Raw genomic sequence first — 15,025 nt, forward strand, 5'->3', positions numbered from 1 at the left:
TTTTTTGGCCTGCAAATGGGACATAGTACCTTTAATCTTTGAACGTGTAATTTATTAAATTTGGGTATCTTACCCTGTGGATAACACTCTGAACCTTTGTTTGCAGCCCCCACCATTTGAATTTAATCTCCACGAACATGTACACCGTCAGAAACTTTGTTTCGGTGTCCTGAAGAAGAAGAAAGAAAGAAAATACGATATTTAATACGTCATATGAACGAATACTTATAGTTAGGAGAGATAGAAAGAGAGAGAGAAATAGAGAGAGAGAGAGAAAGAGAGAGAGAGAGAGTTAGAGAGAGAGAGAGAGAGACAAAAAAGAGGGAGAGAGAGTAAGTGAGAGAGTGGGTGAGAGAGAGACAGAGAAAGAGAGAGTGAGAGAGAGAGAGAGAAAGAGAGAGAGAGAGAGACAAAAAAAGAGGGAGAGAGAGAGTAAGTGAGAGAGTGGGTGAGAGAGAGACAGAGAAAGAGAGAGGGAGAGAGAGAGAGAGAGAGAGAAAGTGAAAGTAGGAGATAACAGAAAATAAGGAAAGGTGGATAATACTTAATATTTAAAAAAACGGTAGAAAAGGGATTCAGAAGAAGATGAAGTATGAGAGAAAAGCACGGGAAAAATACAAAGATGGAGATATGGCAAATGAACTATAAGGAGAAGAAGGAGGAGGAGGAGGAAGGGATGATGATGATGATGATGATGATGATGATGATTATGATGATGAAATATAGTAAAGATTATGGTTAATACGCAAGGTAAAGGAGGAAGATAAAGAAAAAAAAATAGAGGAAAACAAAGAAGAAGAAGAAGAAGAAGAAGAAGAAGAAGAAGAAGAAGAAGAAGAAGAAGAAGAAGAAGAAGAAGAAAAAGAAGAAGAAGATTAAGAGAGAGAGAGAAAGAGAGAGAAAGCATGAGACCTTTACCTTCCAGTCAGCGGTCAGAGGTCCACGACTAATTTTTTCCAGTCGGACCTTAGTCGGGTCCGTATCTTCTGAGTAATCCTTTAAAAAAAAAAATGTAGCAACAATATTATGATATTTTGCCGGATTTTTAGCCAAAAAACATTATCAAAGAATATTGCTCCCTTAAATACCCCAGGAACAATATTTTAAATCGTTCAATATTCGAATTTTATATAATTCTATGACACGATGTAATGTTATAAATTGTTTCAATGAGACAAAGTTATCAAAAGAAATCCCTCATTTACTTTTCATTACACTTCTCATGGAACGAGAACTAACGGAATAAAAATGCTTGAAAAATATAAATATTTTAATTTGTATTATATTGCATATATTCATTTATATGTATATATAAATACATACATATTACCTAAGATGTTTAATTTTTAATTTTTACTTCATTACCAGACGAAATAAATTGAAACGTTATTGGTGAATGGAAAATAACAGGACATCCATATATAACCCTAAATAATACATTAACAGGACATCACAAAAACTGGTATATTAACCTAACCCTAACTCTAACTCCAAACTCACCCTAACTTTAAAACAATATAACTAATTAAACTTTGACTAATGAATAAACCTATTGTTTCTCGGGAGGCCTTTAAGTTTCCTCTGCCTGCAAACGTACTTTAAGGACAGTATAATTCTATTATCCAATCGTTAACATGACATGAAAATGTCCTGCTAATGGCCATGCCCACTTAATGATTCATTTTTTCACTTCGTATGTTAAGGTATATATATATATATATATATATATATATATATATATAGTGTAATTAAAACAGTATATATATATATATATATATATATATATATATATATATATAGGCCTATATATACACAGATAAATACATGCGTATCGGGATTCGAATACGTCGAGATATGTTTGTGGTGATATGTTCTTTTTTTAGTTTACCGATGGAGACACGCGATCATTTACGATGTCGAGTTCAATTGTCTCTCTCTTCGCCTTTTTCTCGTCATCGAGGTCGAACACCTTCAAAAATAAGAAAAGTAACCTCAGTTTCCATTAAAATATCCTAAAAAAAGCATCTCTGTTAAAAAGGGAAAATTGAGAGTCGATGATGTTTTGTTGTTAGGTCAATGATATGACGGCAAAGGTTGAAAAAAGGGACACATTTTAATAGGAAACGGTATAGTTAGGAGAATTTAATCACGTTTATACAATAAACGACGAGCTCCCAATTCTACCTGGTAATTACCTAACGAAAATAGCATCAATAACGTATAATTTATCAAAATAACACCCCACTTGGGTTTTATTCATTAAAGAAAATCTTTTAAGGAAGAAGACACTTTTTTCCAACTGAAATACACAGTGGAAATACATGAACAAAGGTAGTACTTAACATGAATCAAGAGGTTTGTATGGTGGTTCTAAAAACACGATGGAAACTACGTTCGAAAAATCAACCTAAGGTAATTTTAAAAGCTTTGTGTGTCACCTTTTAAAACGTGCGATTAAAACAAGATTTCTTTGGGATGTACAAGAAAGTATTGAAGTTGCCCACGAGTTGATTTTTCGAAAATAGTTGCGATCTTGTTCGAAATTCTTTTTCTTAATCTGTATTTATATTGCCAAATTTACGAATTAAATTTCTAATCATTAAATCACTTATTCGAGTGGAGTAAAGAGTTATTTCAATTATGCCAAATGATTGTTCCATTAAATAGCAAATTATACCACCAGATTACAAAGTTAACAATAGGCTGCTACAGATAATGACGGGTCTTATTCCCACGCCCCGAATAAACCATTATTTACTTACGTTTTCCTCAGTTGCTTTGTCATTGTCCTTGAATATTGTCTGAACGTCAACGAGAAATGCATCTTTCATGTAATCTGGATTCTGTTTTCGTGAAAATGAAACAATCGGAATTAAACCCATTCTTAAAACACACACACAAAAAAAGTTGGGATCAAGCAAAAGAGAGGAACAACCCCACTCCCACAAACAAACAGCATAAATATCACTCCTGACACTCCTGACGACGGATAGTCAACCTGTTCGAAACGTCGAGCCACTCCCGCCACTCATCCTCTCCAAGCGCCATAGTTCTCCTTAGAACTATAAGCTAAGAAAGATATACCAACAGGCTTTTTCAAGACAATACCAACAGTCTTTTTCAGGACTACAAACCCTCAAGAAAGATAACCGAGAGTCCTTTTTAGGACTCCTCAATCCTCCCTCTCTCTCACATGGTGCACCCGCAAGTCTACTGTATGGCACTATGGCATAAATATAAGTATCAACATTTACGTTTGTTGATGAAAAGAAAACCCTGTATAGCTTACATGGAGTGACAAAATCATGTTAGAATGTTAACCCCTGGAACATAAATCAGTTTGAGAAATTCTAAGGTAGAAAAATAATGCTATTATCCTAAACCACAGGCTGCTTCAAGGAAGACGACTGACACTTGGCTTATATATAAAGGAGAAGTGATTTTTGTTGTTGTTGAAAATAGGTAAGGAACATGCACCTATCAAAACAACTAGGGTAATAGGGGAATTTTTCCCTGGATGATTCTAGAAATTGTAAAACCCTGTGTAACATTTTTAATGCGAGTCAGGATACGGGAATAGTACCTGATGATTGGCAGATTGCATGTACCACACCGATTTTCAAAGGAAAAGGCTCAAAGAATGAAAAAAAAAAATTATCGACCGATTTCAGTTGCTAGTCATATTCCCAAAATTAAAAAGGAAGTGCAATTACAGTTACTTTCCTACCTCCAGAAACATAATATGATTAATGTCGATCAATACGCTTTTCTTCCAAACAATTCAACTATAACAGGCTTACCCCACGTCTTATAGGCTGTTCACACCGCAATGAGATAGCGCGGTCTATCGTAGCACCCCCTTTTTTCTAGCGCGCGCTAGACCGGACCACCCCCAAGAGGTGCTCCAGTGGCACGCCGTTTTGGCTCGCCGTGGCTCGCTGTTAGGCGGACCGAAACGACGTTGTACCTTCCAAACCGCAGAGATAGCACGGTCTAGCGCGCGCTATCTCTGCCGGTGTGAACAGCCTCTTAGAGGCTGTTCACACCGCAATGAGATAGCGCGGTCTATCGTAGCACCCCCTTTTTTCTAGCGCGCGCTATCTCTCGTGGACCACCCCCAAGAGGTGCTCCAGTGTTGGCTCGCCGTGACTCGCTGTTGGGCGGACCGAAACGACGTTGTACCTTCCAAACCGCGGAGATAGCGCGGTCTAGCGCGCGCTATCTCTGCCGGTGTGAACAGCCTCTAAGACGATTTCTACGAAGCCTTACATAATTATGAAAGAAATGGTTGTTGCATGCTTCCTAGACAACTCTAAATGTTTTGATTGTGTTGACCACGAGCTTCTTTTATTCAAACTAGTATTCAAAATTATGGAATTAATGAAAATAGGCTCGATATGGTTCCAAATCTATTTAGGTAATAGGAAGCAAGTGGTACACTCCAAAGATCAACTATCTAATATAAGATATCTTTCTATCGGGGTACCACACGGCAGTCTCCTGGTCCCCATTTTTTTCCTAATATTCGTAAACGCTATATCTGAATGTATAACTGCAGGCTTTCGACATATTTGCTGATGATGTTATAGTCTTTGTTGCAGATAGTAAGTTAGATGATGTTACAAAGCAATTCCAAAAACGTATTAACGCTCAAAATCATTGGTATAATCTAAATCGATTACGCATTACATAAGTAAAACCAAAACAGTGCTAATAAAATTAAGATCCTCTGATATATCAAATATATTCATAAAACATAAACGAATCGAACATGTAAAATCTAAAGGATTTGTAGGTATAGTGATTGACGAAAACTTGAAGGGGAATGTATATTTAAGAGACTTATATAAATCTATTGCCTATAAAAATTATTCTCTAGGAAAGCTGAGTAAATTTCTAAATTCAGAACTATTGAACACCCCTTAAAACTGTATAATAAAAACCTGTATAGACTATGCATTCTCTAACTATGAAATTTAAAGCGGCAACATATTGATAAAACAACTTTCCTGACGAAATATTGATCACCGCCGTGATTATTTTCTGGCTATGCTTATTTTCAAATGTATAAGGGGCATTGCTCCACCTCGCTTTTCAAACGAAAAAGAAATGTATTTCGACTGCCATTGATTTAATACAAGAAATGCAGACTCTCTAAATATAGTGTAACCCAAACCCAACGTGACCTTATTCAAACAATCCTTTAAGTATGCTGGAGCGGTTAATTGGAATAGGCTCTCCTCTTAAATACCAATATAAACAAATCGTCCTTTAATCGATAAAATTTGTTCACTGCCGTTTATTCTTGTTACTACAGCATTATATGCAATAACTTACTACAATGATTGCTAACCTTATTATCTAGGAAATTACAAATACTTACATTACGTTGTATATTTAATATCTATTTTATATAGTTGTTTGGTCGAGGCCTATGTAGCTGCTAAGACATTTCTTGTTCTATATTTATTTTCATTTTCATAATACTACACCTGTCAATAATTGTTGTAGATCCACTTATCCGTCGATGTGTTTTCCTCAAAATGTGTGCATATCCCCCGTTTCCGTTTGTCCATGATGTTTTTTCCCCTTTTTATGTTGTTTCTATTTTTTTACCGCTTGTATAAAACCGCTATTTTACTTGTAAATAATCTTATTGTCAGTTCCTTAATTTGTATTTTCCTTATTTATGCAGGACCATTTTGTAAAGCAGCCTGCGAGATGATCGATGTTATCCTGTTAAAAGATGTTTTAACAAATAAATAAATAAATGAATAAATACTCTACGGTCTCTCCTATACACCCTCTTTTTCATTAATGGCCTTTTGCAATTCAAAAGTTGAATAAGACCGGTGCCCGGTTTCCCCCTTCCCCACCCAAGGATGCCGATGCCGATGCTTGGAGACTCATACCACATATACAGACATTCGCATCTACTTATAACCCCTCATAATTAAAAAGAGCAGCTCAGATATTAATGTGATCAAGGATTTGCCTCAAAGTATCATCAGAGCAAACTATTTTTCTTGTCTACGAAGAAATTAGCTCTGTTTGCAATATAGTGACTAAGAGGTACTACTACCTTATGTCAGTATTTACTGCTACAATATTTTCATCATGAACAGCAGAATGGGCGCCATTTCATGTATATTATACATATATTTGTTTTCGGGGGGGGGGGGGGGGGGGGGTGCTTCCCTTACTGAAAACTTGCATTCTCTGTAGTTGACAAAAACACATGCATAAAGATCAATAGCCCAACCGCAAACCCACATCAAACACGATGATAATTCGCTTAAAATTCAAAAGCATTATTATTTACTGAATATTCTGTGTGGATTTTCGGATGGTAGTTCCATGCTTTGCTGTGTACTTCCAAAGCGCCTTTCGGGGCGAGAAGCCTTATAAACGAAGGAACTTTTCTGGAATGAGATTGAGATAGAAAACGGTCGTGTTTAAAGAATAACAATAACCTGAAAACAATGTGTGTCTAGGTAAAATGTAAACATATCAACCTAAAGAAAAGTTTAACCTTGCATTAAACGATTAGGGTGTGTGAAGAAAAATCAGTTCTAAATATTTTATAAATATCAATGAAAATTGATTATGTATTGCGTATATATATTTCGTTATGTACAAGTAATATTTATATCAATTTATTTACAAAATACCAATTTCGATAGAATAAATGCAATTTTCTGATTGATTACAAGTACTCAAATTGCAGAATGTGATCCTGCGACTTAATGGCCACAACAATAAAATCGCTGTTACTTGGATGCTGCAAACTTTCCGAAGATTTTGTTGTTGAAAGTAGGACAGTAGATCAAGACATGTGAAAATGTATTAAAAGGAATAGTCTGAAACATTTGAATATTCCCATTTTTCAATTATTTACAACATGTATGTTTCAGACGAGATAGTTGTTAAAACTGTGAATTCATAGATTCCCTCCCTAAAAATATGTAACTTACGATGCCAAGTGAAGTATCTTGTGGTAATATTGGCATTCTTCTCCAGTATCGGATGTCCCTGGCTCATTCGTTACAATCTCTACCCCTTCGCCACCGCCCGTCTCCGCGAGGGAGGTCTTACATAAAGTGTACAGTAGCCCGATTTGGATCTTAGTGGAAAGATGAAAAGAAACAACAAACATAATGAAATTAGAAGAAATGTTCTGTTAACAATAACTTTGCTAGCCATAGTACGAGTAATACTCCCTCACGAACAGACGCCGATATTTATCCATCGGAATATAATTATGCCAGTCAGGCGAAGGAAAGATGATCGGATATTTAAAAAAAAAAATCATATAAGACGATCAACTGTCGTTTGTTATTTCAAGAACGTGAATGATTCTTAAAGGCCATTTAGGCTTCTAAAGCTCACACCCTGGCCGAAGATCGCTAGCTTTGTTTTGTTTGAGTATTATCGTTTTAATTTGATAGGGTTTACATTATCTCAATGTACTTCTACGAGTATGCAGAAATCATATTTTCCTAGTCTAGACTATATAGATATGAATTATCAGCATTACTCTCTTGAGGTCTAAAGCTATAATAGAAAATAATATGAAACTGTTTCCTTTATATAGTTTTGCCTTTTACCTCGTACCTACCTCATCAAGAGAAACGTAAGGAAGAACGATGCGGCTGTAAATAAAAAGAAATGAATAATAGTCGTAAAAATAATTACATAAAAAGACAGTGGCGGATTCAGGGAGGGGAAAAGCCCCAAGTAAAAACACGTGAATTTTACTCTTTTTTTGGGAGATGGACCCCTCCCCTGGCACTCAAGGGGGGGGGGGGGTGCGATTTTTCAAATTTTCGAGAGCCCCCCAAAAATAATTCGTGCTCCTTATCCCCTCCCCCACCCCCGCATATTCACCGGCTGGCTGTTTCGCCGCTAAATGCTTCTCACGAATTGGGCCCCCTCTTTGGCCCCCTCCCCTGCCGCCGGCTGGATCCGCCCCTGTAACAAGATGTGTCATTGTACAGATGGTCAAATGAAACCTGGTTCACATCCATGTACAAGCATTACATTTCTTTGCAGGGGCAGCTATCCCTGCGGTATGGGGGAAACGTCACCCTCAAAGACTGGAAATTACCTCAGGAGGGTGACCTCCTGGAAATTAAAAAGAAGAAGAAATATAGTAAACAAACCCCTTTAAGGCCTTTAAAAGCATAGTTTTACGATTTATTAACGGACAGTCTTTTCGCTCGATCGGTACCATCCCCCACATAAGATTTCACTTTAGAATATTTTAAAAGATAAATTAGGTACTTTTTCAGTGTCCTTAAAAAGAGATAGGATATCCAATTTTACAACAAATGTTGCACTATATGTGCGTGCGCGCGTGTGTGTATGTGTGTGTGCTTGTGTGCACGTGTGTGTGTGTGTGCTTAATTTATCAAAGGACATAGTTGATTGTAGAAAACTCCTTTAATATGCAGGTATTATGAACAGTTTCGGGTAAGCTTTATCAGAACGATGGGGGCTTTTGTGTCCGGATGCTTAACATAAATAAAGCTGTCACTTGTGTCTTTCCATGTGAAAGTATTATAATCGTTAAGTGAAGACCTGTGAAACCTTTAAAATCCAAACGTCCATTTCAGGAGATTTGACCCGCGTAGTGAATAACTATTGTATTATCTAGATCAGACGCATTCAAGGACTACTTCATTCCGTTGATGCAGTGATCTGTAAAGTTGTTTTTACACTATTCCACAACAAGAGTGAAGGACGAAATACGAGGACATCGATTCAGCATTTTTATGCTTATTTGCATAAAAGACGGATTGTGTAAGCACTTCGATATTACTCCTGTTAAACTAAAACAAATTGGACTAATTCGGACCTCGGGTTTCACGAGACTGACGACGACGACGACGACCGCGAGACCGTCGTCTCGCGGGCAATTAGTTTAAATGGATTCTACATTTTAAATTATCAGAAAACACTCACAGACACGCGCACGTGTGCACTCACGACACACACACACACACACACACACACACACGCACACACACACACACGCACACACGCACACGCACAACCACACACACACACACTCACACACACATACGCACAAACATATGCACATACACAGTTCACGCACAAACGCGAGCACATACATAAATCATGTAGATCCTTTCCATGTTTACTCTACTTCATATAATCAAGCTTATATAATATTTGTTCATGGCAACACTGTTTAAAAATCTTTCCCTAGCCATCCTGTTTGATGGTTGAATGTAATACGTACTATTCTAGATAAAGTGGGTCTGGTAGTGCCATCTTGGTCTCCTGTCGTACCTTCCTCCTAAATTAACGATGCCCGAGAACGAGAATGATGATCCTAAACGGTATGAGTCCTGCACTGCTCCAAGTGAAGTTGTGATCTACTTGTAGCAGGAGTATTGAACGCTATGAATGCTTCGTTCTCAAGAAAATAAGTCCATGGTTGAATGCATGACAAGTCAGCCATGATAGATTGTGTGGGCGTATCTACAATGCCGAACGACTGAGCAGTATTTATCATTGGAATATACTGCATTGTGTTGCATTTCTTTTTCCTAAAACAAATATTAAACAAAATCTTTTCAAGACTGTCACTACTTTGCTCAATACATGACCTTCATACTTCTCAAAAAGGTAGCCGTCTCTTATTGCTCACGGTTATCCATAATACTTCATTAAACAACTTTTTTTTTTAATGGAAGGGATAAGGGTAGAAAACTAGCAAAACTAGCAGCCACATTTAGTATGAATGTAAATCTTAGACCTTTGAAACTTTCATTCCATTACATGTTTTAATAGGACATTTTAACAATAATCTGAACTATACTGAGCTTTATTTCGTATGATAGTTAAACATTGGATATTTTTGTCAATCTTATGGGGGCAGGCTCGCACAGAACGTGCTTTTTCCTAATCGCTTTTACAAAGATGTTGTTGTATGTTTCATTTACAAATATTGTAAAGACATAATCTTTGAACAATAAAGCCAAAGGGAGAGATGAGAGGGTGGACCCATTTACTGAAGTCTAAACTAAAAATATATTTTCAATGGGAGCCAAAGTCCCTTTTTAAATTACTGCATTGCGCGATCATTAATACATACATGTAGCAACTTTTTTTTGTTGTTTTTTGTTGTATTTTGTTCAATTGAATTAAACCAGTCCGCTTCAAACAACTGACTTTGTTTTTTTAAATAATTTTTGAAAGAGAAGCTAAAGCTGGACATGTCATTGTGGGACATTGACCTTTTTATTGTCGGATTGGGGACCCGATCACACCCAGTACAATAAGAAAGGTGAAGGTCTGGCCGTACCCTGTCATTGAAAAGTTTGTGTCATATCAAACCTGGGAAACTTTGAATTCCCTCCAAAATCCATTAAAGCCCCACTGTCCTACTTGTAGCTACTTGCTCCCTCTATATATAAAACAATGCCGAATTGGTGACCATTGGTCCCCCATCATCCTCTTTTTCTTATGTCAATTGAGGGCTGATTTGATGAGATAGCCACCTGTCAGTGACCTCGCTGTGTGGTCTAATCCCTTCTGGCCCAGTAGTATTGACGGTCTTTAAAACCTTGAAAGCAAAAAGAGTCACGTCGCAAACTTTACCTTCTCCCAGGAGCCTGGCGAGGATGTCGCATGGTCTTCGGATGCATCTTTTGATTTTCATCAAGGTTGGTCTTACTAGACGGTTTAGGAACTTGATAATCAAAGTGCAACGAATTCATTAATCGCATCCATCATATATGAAGAGAGAGAGAGAGAGAGAGGGGGATAGAAGGGAAGTAGATAAGAGGGAGAGGGGGAGAGGTATGTAGGTAGAAAGATGGGGAGAAGACAATAGGAGAAGAGAATAGGAGAGGAGAGACAAAGAGAGGTAGACAGATGGAGAGGAGGGGAAAGGAGAGGAGAGAGAGGGAGAGAGAGAGAGAGGGAGAGAGAGGGAGAGAGAGAGAGAGAGCAAGCAAAACGCAGAGGAGGAAAGAGGAGACCTGGGGGGGGGGGTGTTTCACAAAGATCCTAAGTTGAACTTACCTCTAAGTTAGACTAAACAATTATGGAAAGCCACTATCTTCTATGTATTTTTTTGAAAAAGTTATTTTAGAAGGAAAAAAACGTTGATTTAAATCCTTCTTATTTTCTATTATCAAGGTGATTTCATATTCTTGATGTGGAATTTATAAAAAGCCTGAATACTTGATTTTCGCTTTCTAATATGTTTTTTGTTTGTTACGACTACATATGGCTCTCCATAATTTGTAAGTCCAATTTAGAGTTAAGTTCGACTAATAGTATCTTTATGAAACACCCCCAGATATGTGAAGAAAGAAAAAGAAAAGGCGATGAAAGGGAGGAAGAGAGAAAGAGAGCAGGAGAGTGGGGGTACTCACAAAGAGGCTAAAAGACAGAAACATAGATATATACAATGTTGAGTCAAACAAAAAAAATTACACGTAGAAAATTGGTAATCATTTTAAAAATCATATATGAACAGTAAATTATTATACATGTTATGAAAGAGTGTTATTATCCCAACGCGTTCGGTATCATTTGTGTGTGATATGTTGTCACGCTTGGATGAACAGGAGACATTATTTATGAAAGTGCAAAAATCGACTTGCGCCAACGTGATGTCTATGTTATGTTTTATCAAACAATTGGGATTTGGGTATTAATTCGGTCTTTGCAGATCCAAATAAAACACAGAGTCACACTCAGTCAGTCACGCACGCACGCACACACACCACTACACGATTATGGTGCAAACCGTGGACCAAGTTTAGAACTTGTGTGTGTGTGCGTAGGTAATCACCCACCACCGCGGACCACTCCATAGAAAACTACATCAAACCGCGGACGTACCTGCTATGGGATGATCAGGTAGCGAGCGCCTCTTCCGCGCAGTCATCGAAGGGGGCGCTGTGACATTTCGCGATCCCCTTAGGATTGATCCAGTCGATGTTGCCTACACGCTGTGACATATAATATTCAAACGCCCCCTACGTCGTAAATTTGATACGGCGGAACCGGTATCGCAACCGTGGACGGTCCCCCATTGCAGGTACGTCCGAGGTTTGAGGTAGTTTTCTATGGAGTGGTCCGCGGTTGCTGGCGTTTACCTACGCCCCCCACACACACACACACACAAACACACACACACACACACACCCACCCACACATAAATGAAAAATACACGCAGCCAAGTCATTATTACGTAATGAAAATTTCTGGAAATTCCCAAATTTCCCATTTAATATCAAAACGGAATTCAATCATAATGACGTAATGAAAGATTTGGTGCATCACAGTGAATTGTTTCATATAAAGGCCTCGGTCAGTCTGCATCTAAATGCGCTATGTGAGTGTGTGTGTGTTTGTGTGTGTGTTTCTAACGTGTGTGTCTGTGACTTTGCTTTTGAAAAAAGCGTATGCAATGCATTTCATTTGATACATTCATTTCATTCTTTTACTTTAATACTTTTGCGCAAGTCGAATTTTGCACTCTCGTAAACAATGCCTCCTGTTCATCCAAGCGTGAACACATACCACACAAAAGGGATTCCAAACGATTCGGGACATAGCACCCTTTCGAAAAATGTATGATAACCTTTCGTTCATAGCTGACTTTTAAAATATATGACAATTTTCTGAGTGTAAACTTTTTTACTCACACGGTATATATATACATATATAAAGAGAGAGAGAGAGAGAGAAAGAGAGAGAGAGAGAGTGAGAGAGAAGGAGAAAGAGCAGAGAAAATAAGTAGAGGGGGAGAGAAAGATGGGGTTATTGGAAAATCTTCATAATACTCATTTCAAGATTCAAGATTCAAGATAATTTATTGTCATGTAAAAAATACATAAAATTTGCCTTCGGACATTTAAAGGTGCTTTACATGTACATACAAATATAAATATATAAATACAGACAAAATAATTACATTTCAACATAATATTTAACAATCATCACAATTTTAAGAAAGGTTACATTAAAAGAACAAGATAAAACTGAGGAAAGGCAGTGCAGTTTAAAAAGCTTGTTTTGTTTCGTTATTGATCTCGTCCATTACTTTCTTTCCTTCTGTCTTATATTCCAATTTCAGCCCCCATTTCACTTCTAGGATATTGGGAACCATAGATTAAAGAAACTTGACAATGTCTCTCTCCATATCATTCATTTTACAAAAAACAAAACCGTGTTTGTTACATGAAATTGAATGATTGCAAAACTGTTTTTTTTTCCCCTTCAAATCTCTCGCCCCTGATGTGTTCATTACCAATCCTGCCATGTTGGTTGTCAAAGTCTTCATTGAATATAGGCTTGGTGAACTTAGGCAAATTATTATGAGCGTAGATTATATTGTGGTTGAGGGCGGTTTAACCTGAAAGTCTGACGCTTTCTTTTTGACTACAGAAGAAACCGATGAACAAACAAATTCAACAATATAATCATAAGGAACACTAAATTTATAACCTTTCACCAAAATTTATTCAAATTATACTTTTCTTTGACTGTTTGTTAAATATTTTTATATCGACATGTTAGTGCTACAAAGAATTTGTCTCCGAATGCAATATTCAACATGTTTTTAATTAAATAATTATTAAAATAATTACCTTCTATATTGTATATTGTTTGTTTACTACTTTAAAATATATCATAACATCACCCTGTCAAAAAACAAAAACAAAACGGTGAATTCAGACTAAATATAATTTTCTAAACTTATAAATCTTCGTTATTTGCAAACATGAGACCAAAGAGACTGCAAACAAACAATAAAACAACATGAAATAAACGATTAAAAATGATAAAGGGCGAAAATGTTTCCAGTTGAAATCCATGGTGTGCTTTTTTTTGTCGGAAGTGTATATGTATTTATTGTAGGAGATTTCCTAAAATGAAATCTATCAATTTTGTCCATCTATATCTCAAACATCTTTCCTTTTCTTTTTTTAATGGAAGGTAGAGCGAAATGAACACTACATACCCCGAGTTTGTTATCAACTGTATAAATTCGTTTTTATCTATTTTATCTGTATATTTGTAGTTTTATTTTTACATCGAAGTATTGTCAGCTATAAAACTGATTTCCCCATTGGCCCTGTTGGCCGAGACATTAATAAGATTTAATATTGAAATTATAGACAAATTAATTGCTAAGAGTTAAATGTACAAAGTACTGATTGAATGCAGACTAGGAAAGATTATCAATAATGAAGGCGAATCCAAAGACTTTCGTTGAAAATTTCACAAACCCCCTCCATCCAAAAAGAAATCAAAAGAAAACAAACCCAAAACCTAAAACATACACATAGACAACAACACCAACAGAAACAAAAACTTAAGTCTAAACCTAATCATATTATTGAAAACTAACATCATTAACCCTAAAAAGGCCGGGCTATTTGAGGTCGTAGTACGGCCGGGGGGGGGGGGGGCATTATGGCCCCCTTTAAGATCTCAGCCGTGAAACGGCTGATCTCCGCGAAAATGTGCATGCATGTCAAGTGAAGTGTATAGAATAATATGGTTATTTCAATTTTTTCAAAAATTCACTCATTTGCATTTTTATGGTAATTTATGCAAAAAGGTCATACAATCAAAATTTTACCCATAAATCATATATTATTCATATTTAAGCATTATTTTTCACTACATATATTCATTAGACCATTTGGAATAATAATACGACAACAACATTTGGAAGAGCCAGCTTATTTCTTATGTTTTCTCTTGTTTTGATAATTTCTTATGTATTTCATTGTTTTGTTAACTTATGTATTTTATTGTTTTTGTTGTTTTATTTCATTTCTTACTACAATTCAACTATTTTGACTCCCAAAACAACCACCTAAACTTTAAACAAGACCCAATAACCATTGTTGGATCTATTTTTTAGGAAAGATGACATTTCCATATGTTTTGTACACAAATCACAAGAATGAGCAATTTTCGGGCTGACATGCAAAGACAAAAGGTCACGTGACCTTGTAACTGTAGG

General features: G+C 36.6%; 1 protein-coding gene across 1 annotated transcript in view; it reads right to left on the reverse strand.

Annotated features, from left to right (window-relative positions):
• Positions 1-9,429, reverse strand: part of LOC577117 (phosphatidylinositol transfer protein alpha isoform) — a 13,160-nt gene extending 3,731 nt beyond the window's left edge. Inside the window, exons 1-8 of the mRNA XM_030981884.1 lie at positions 9,266-9,429; positions 7,619-7,652; positions 6,975-7,123; positions 6,323-6,422; positions 2,763-2,843; positions 1,889-1,969; positions 919-996; positions 74-169 (exon numbers count right to left, since the gene is read on the reverse strand). Coding sequence (XP_030837744.1) covers positions 74-169; positions 919-996; positions 1,889-1,969; positions 2,763-2,843; positions 6,323-6,422; positions 6,975-7,123; positions 7,619-7,652; positions 9,266-9,297 — 651 coding nt within the window. The 5' untranslated portion in view covers positions 9,298-9,429. The remainder of the gene's footprint in view (positions 1-73; positions 170-918; positions 997-1,888; positions 1,970-2,762; positions 2,844-6,322; positions 6,423-6,974; positions 7,124-7,618; positions 7,653-9,265) is intronic.
• Between the last annotated feature and the right edge of the window lie 5,596 nt (positions 9,430-15,025).

The sequence above is a fragment of the Strongylocentrotus purpuratus genome, unplaced genomic scaffold, assembly GCF_000002235.5.
Source record: "Strongylocentrotus purpuratus isolate Spur 01 unplaced genomic scaffold, Spur_5.0 spur5_scaffold_12, whole genome shotgun sequence".
NCBI classification, from domain to species: domain Eukaryota; kingdom Metazoa; phylum Echinodermata; class Echinoidea; order Camarodonta; family Strongylocentrotidae; genus Strongylocentrotus; species Strongylocentrotus purpuratus.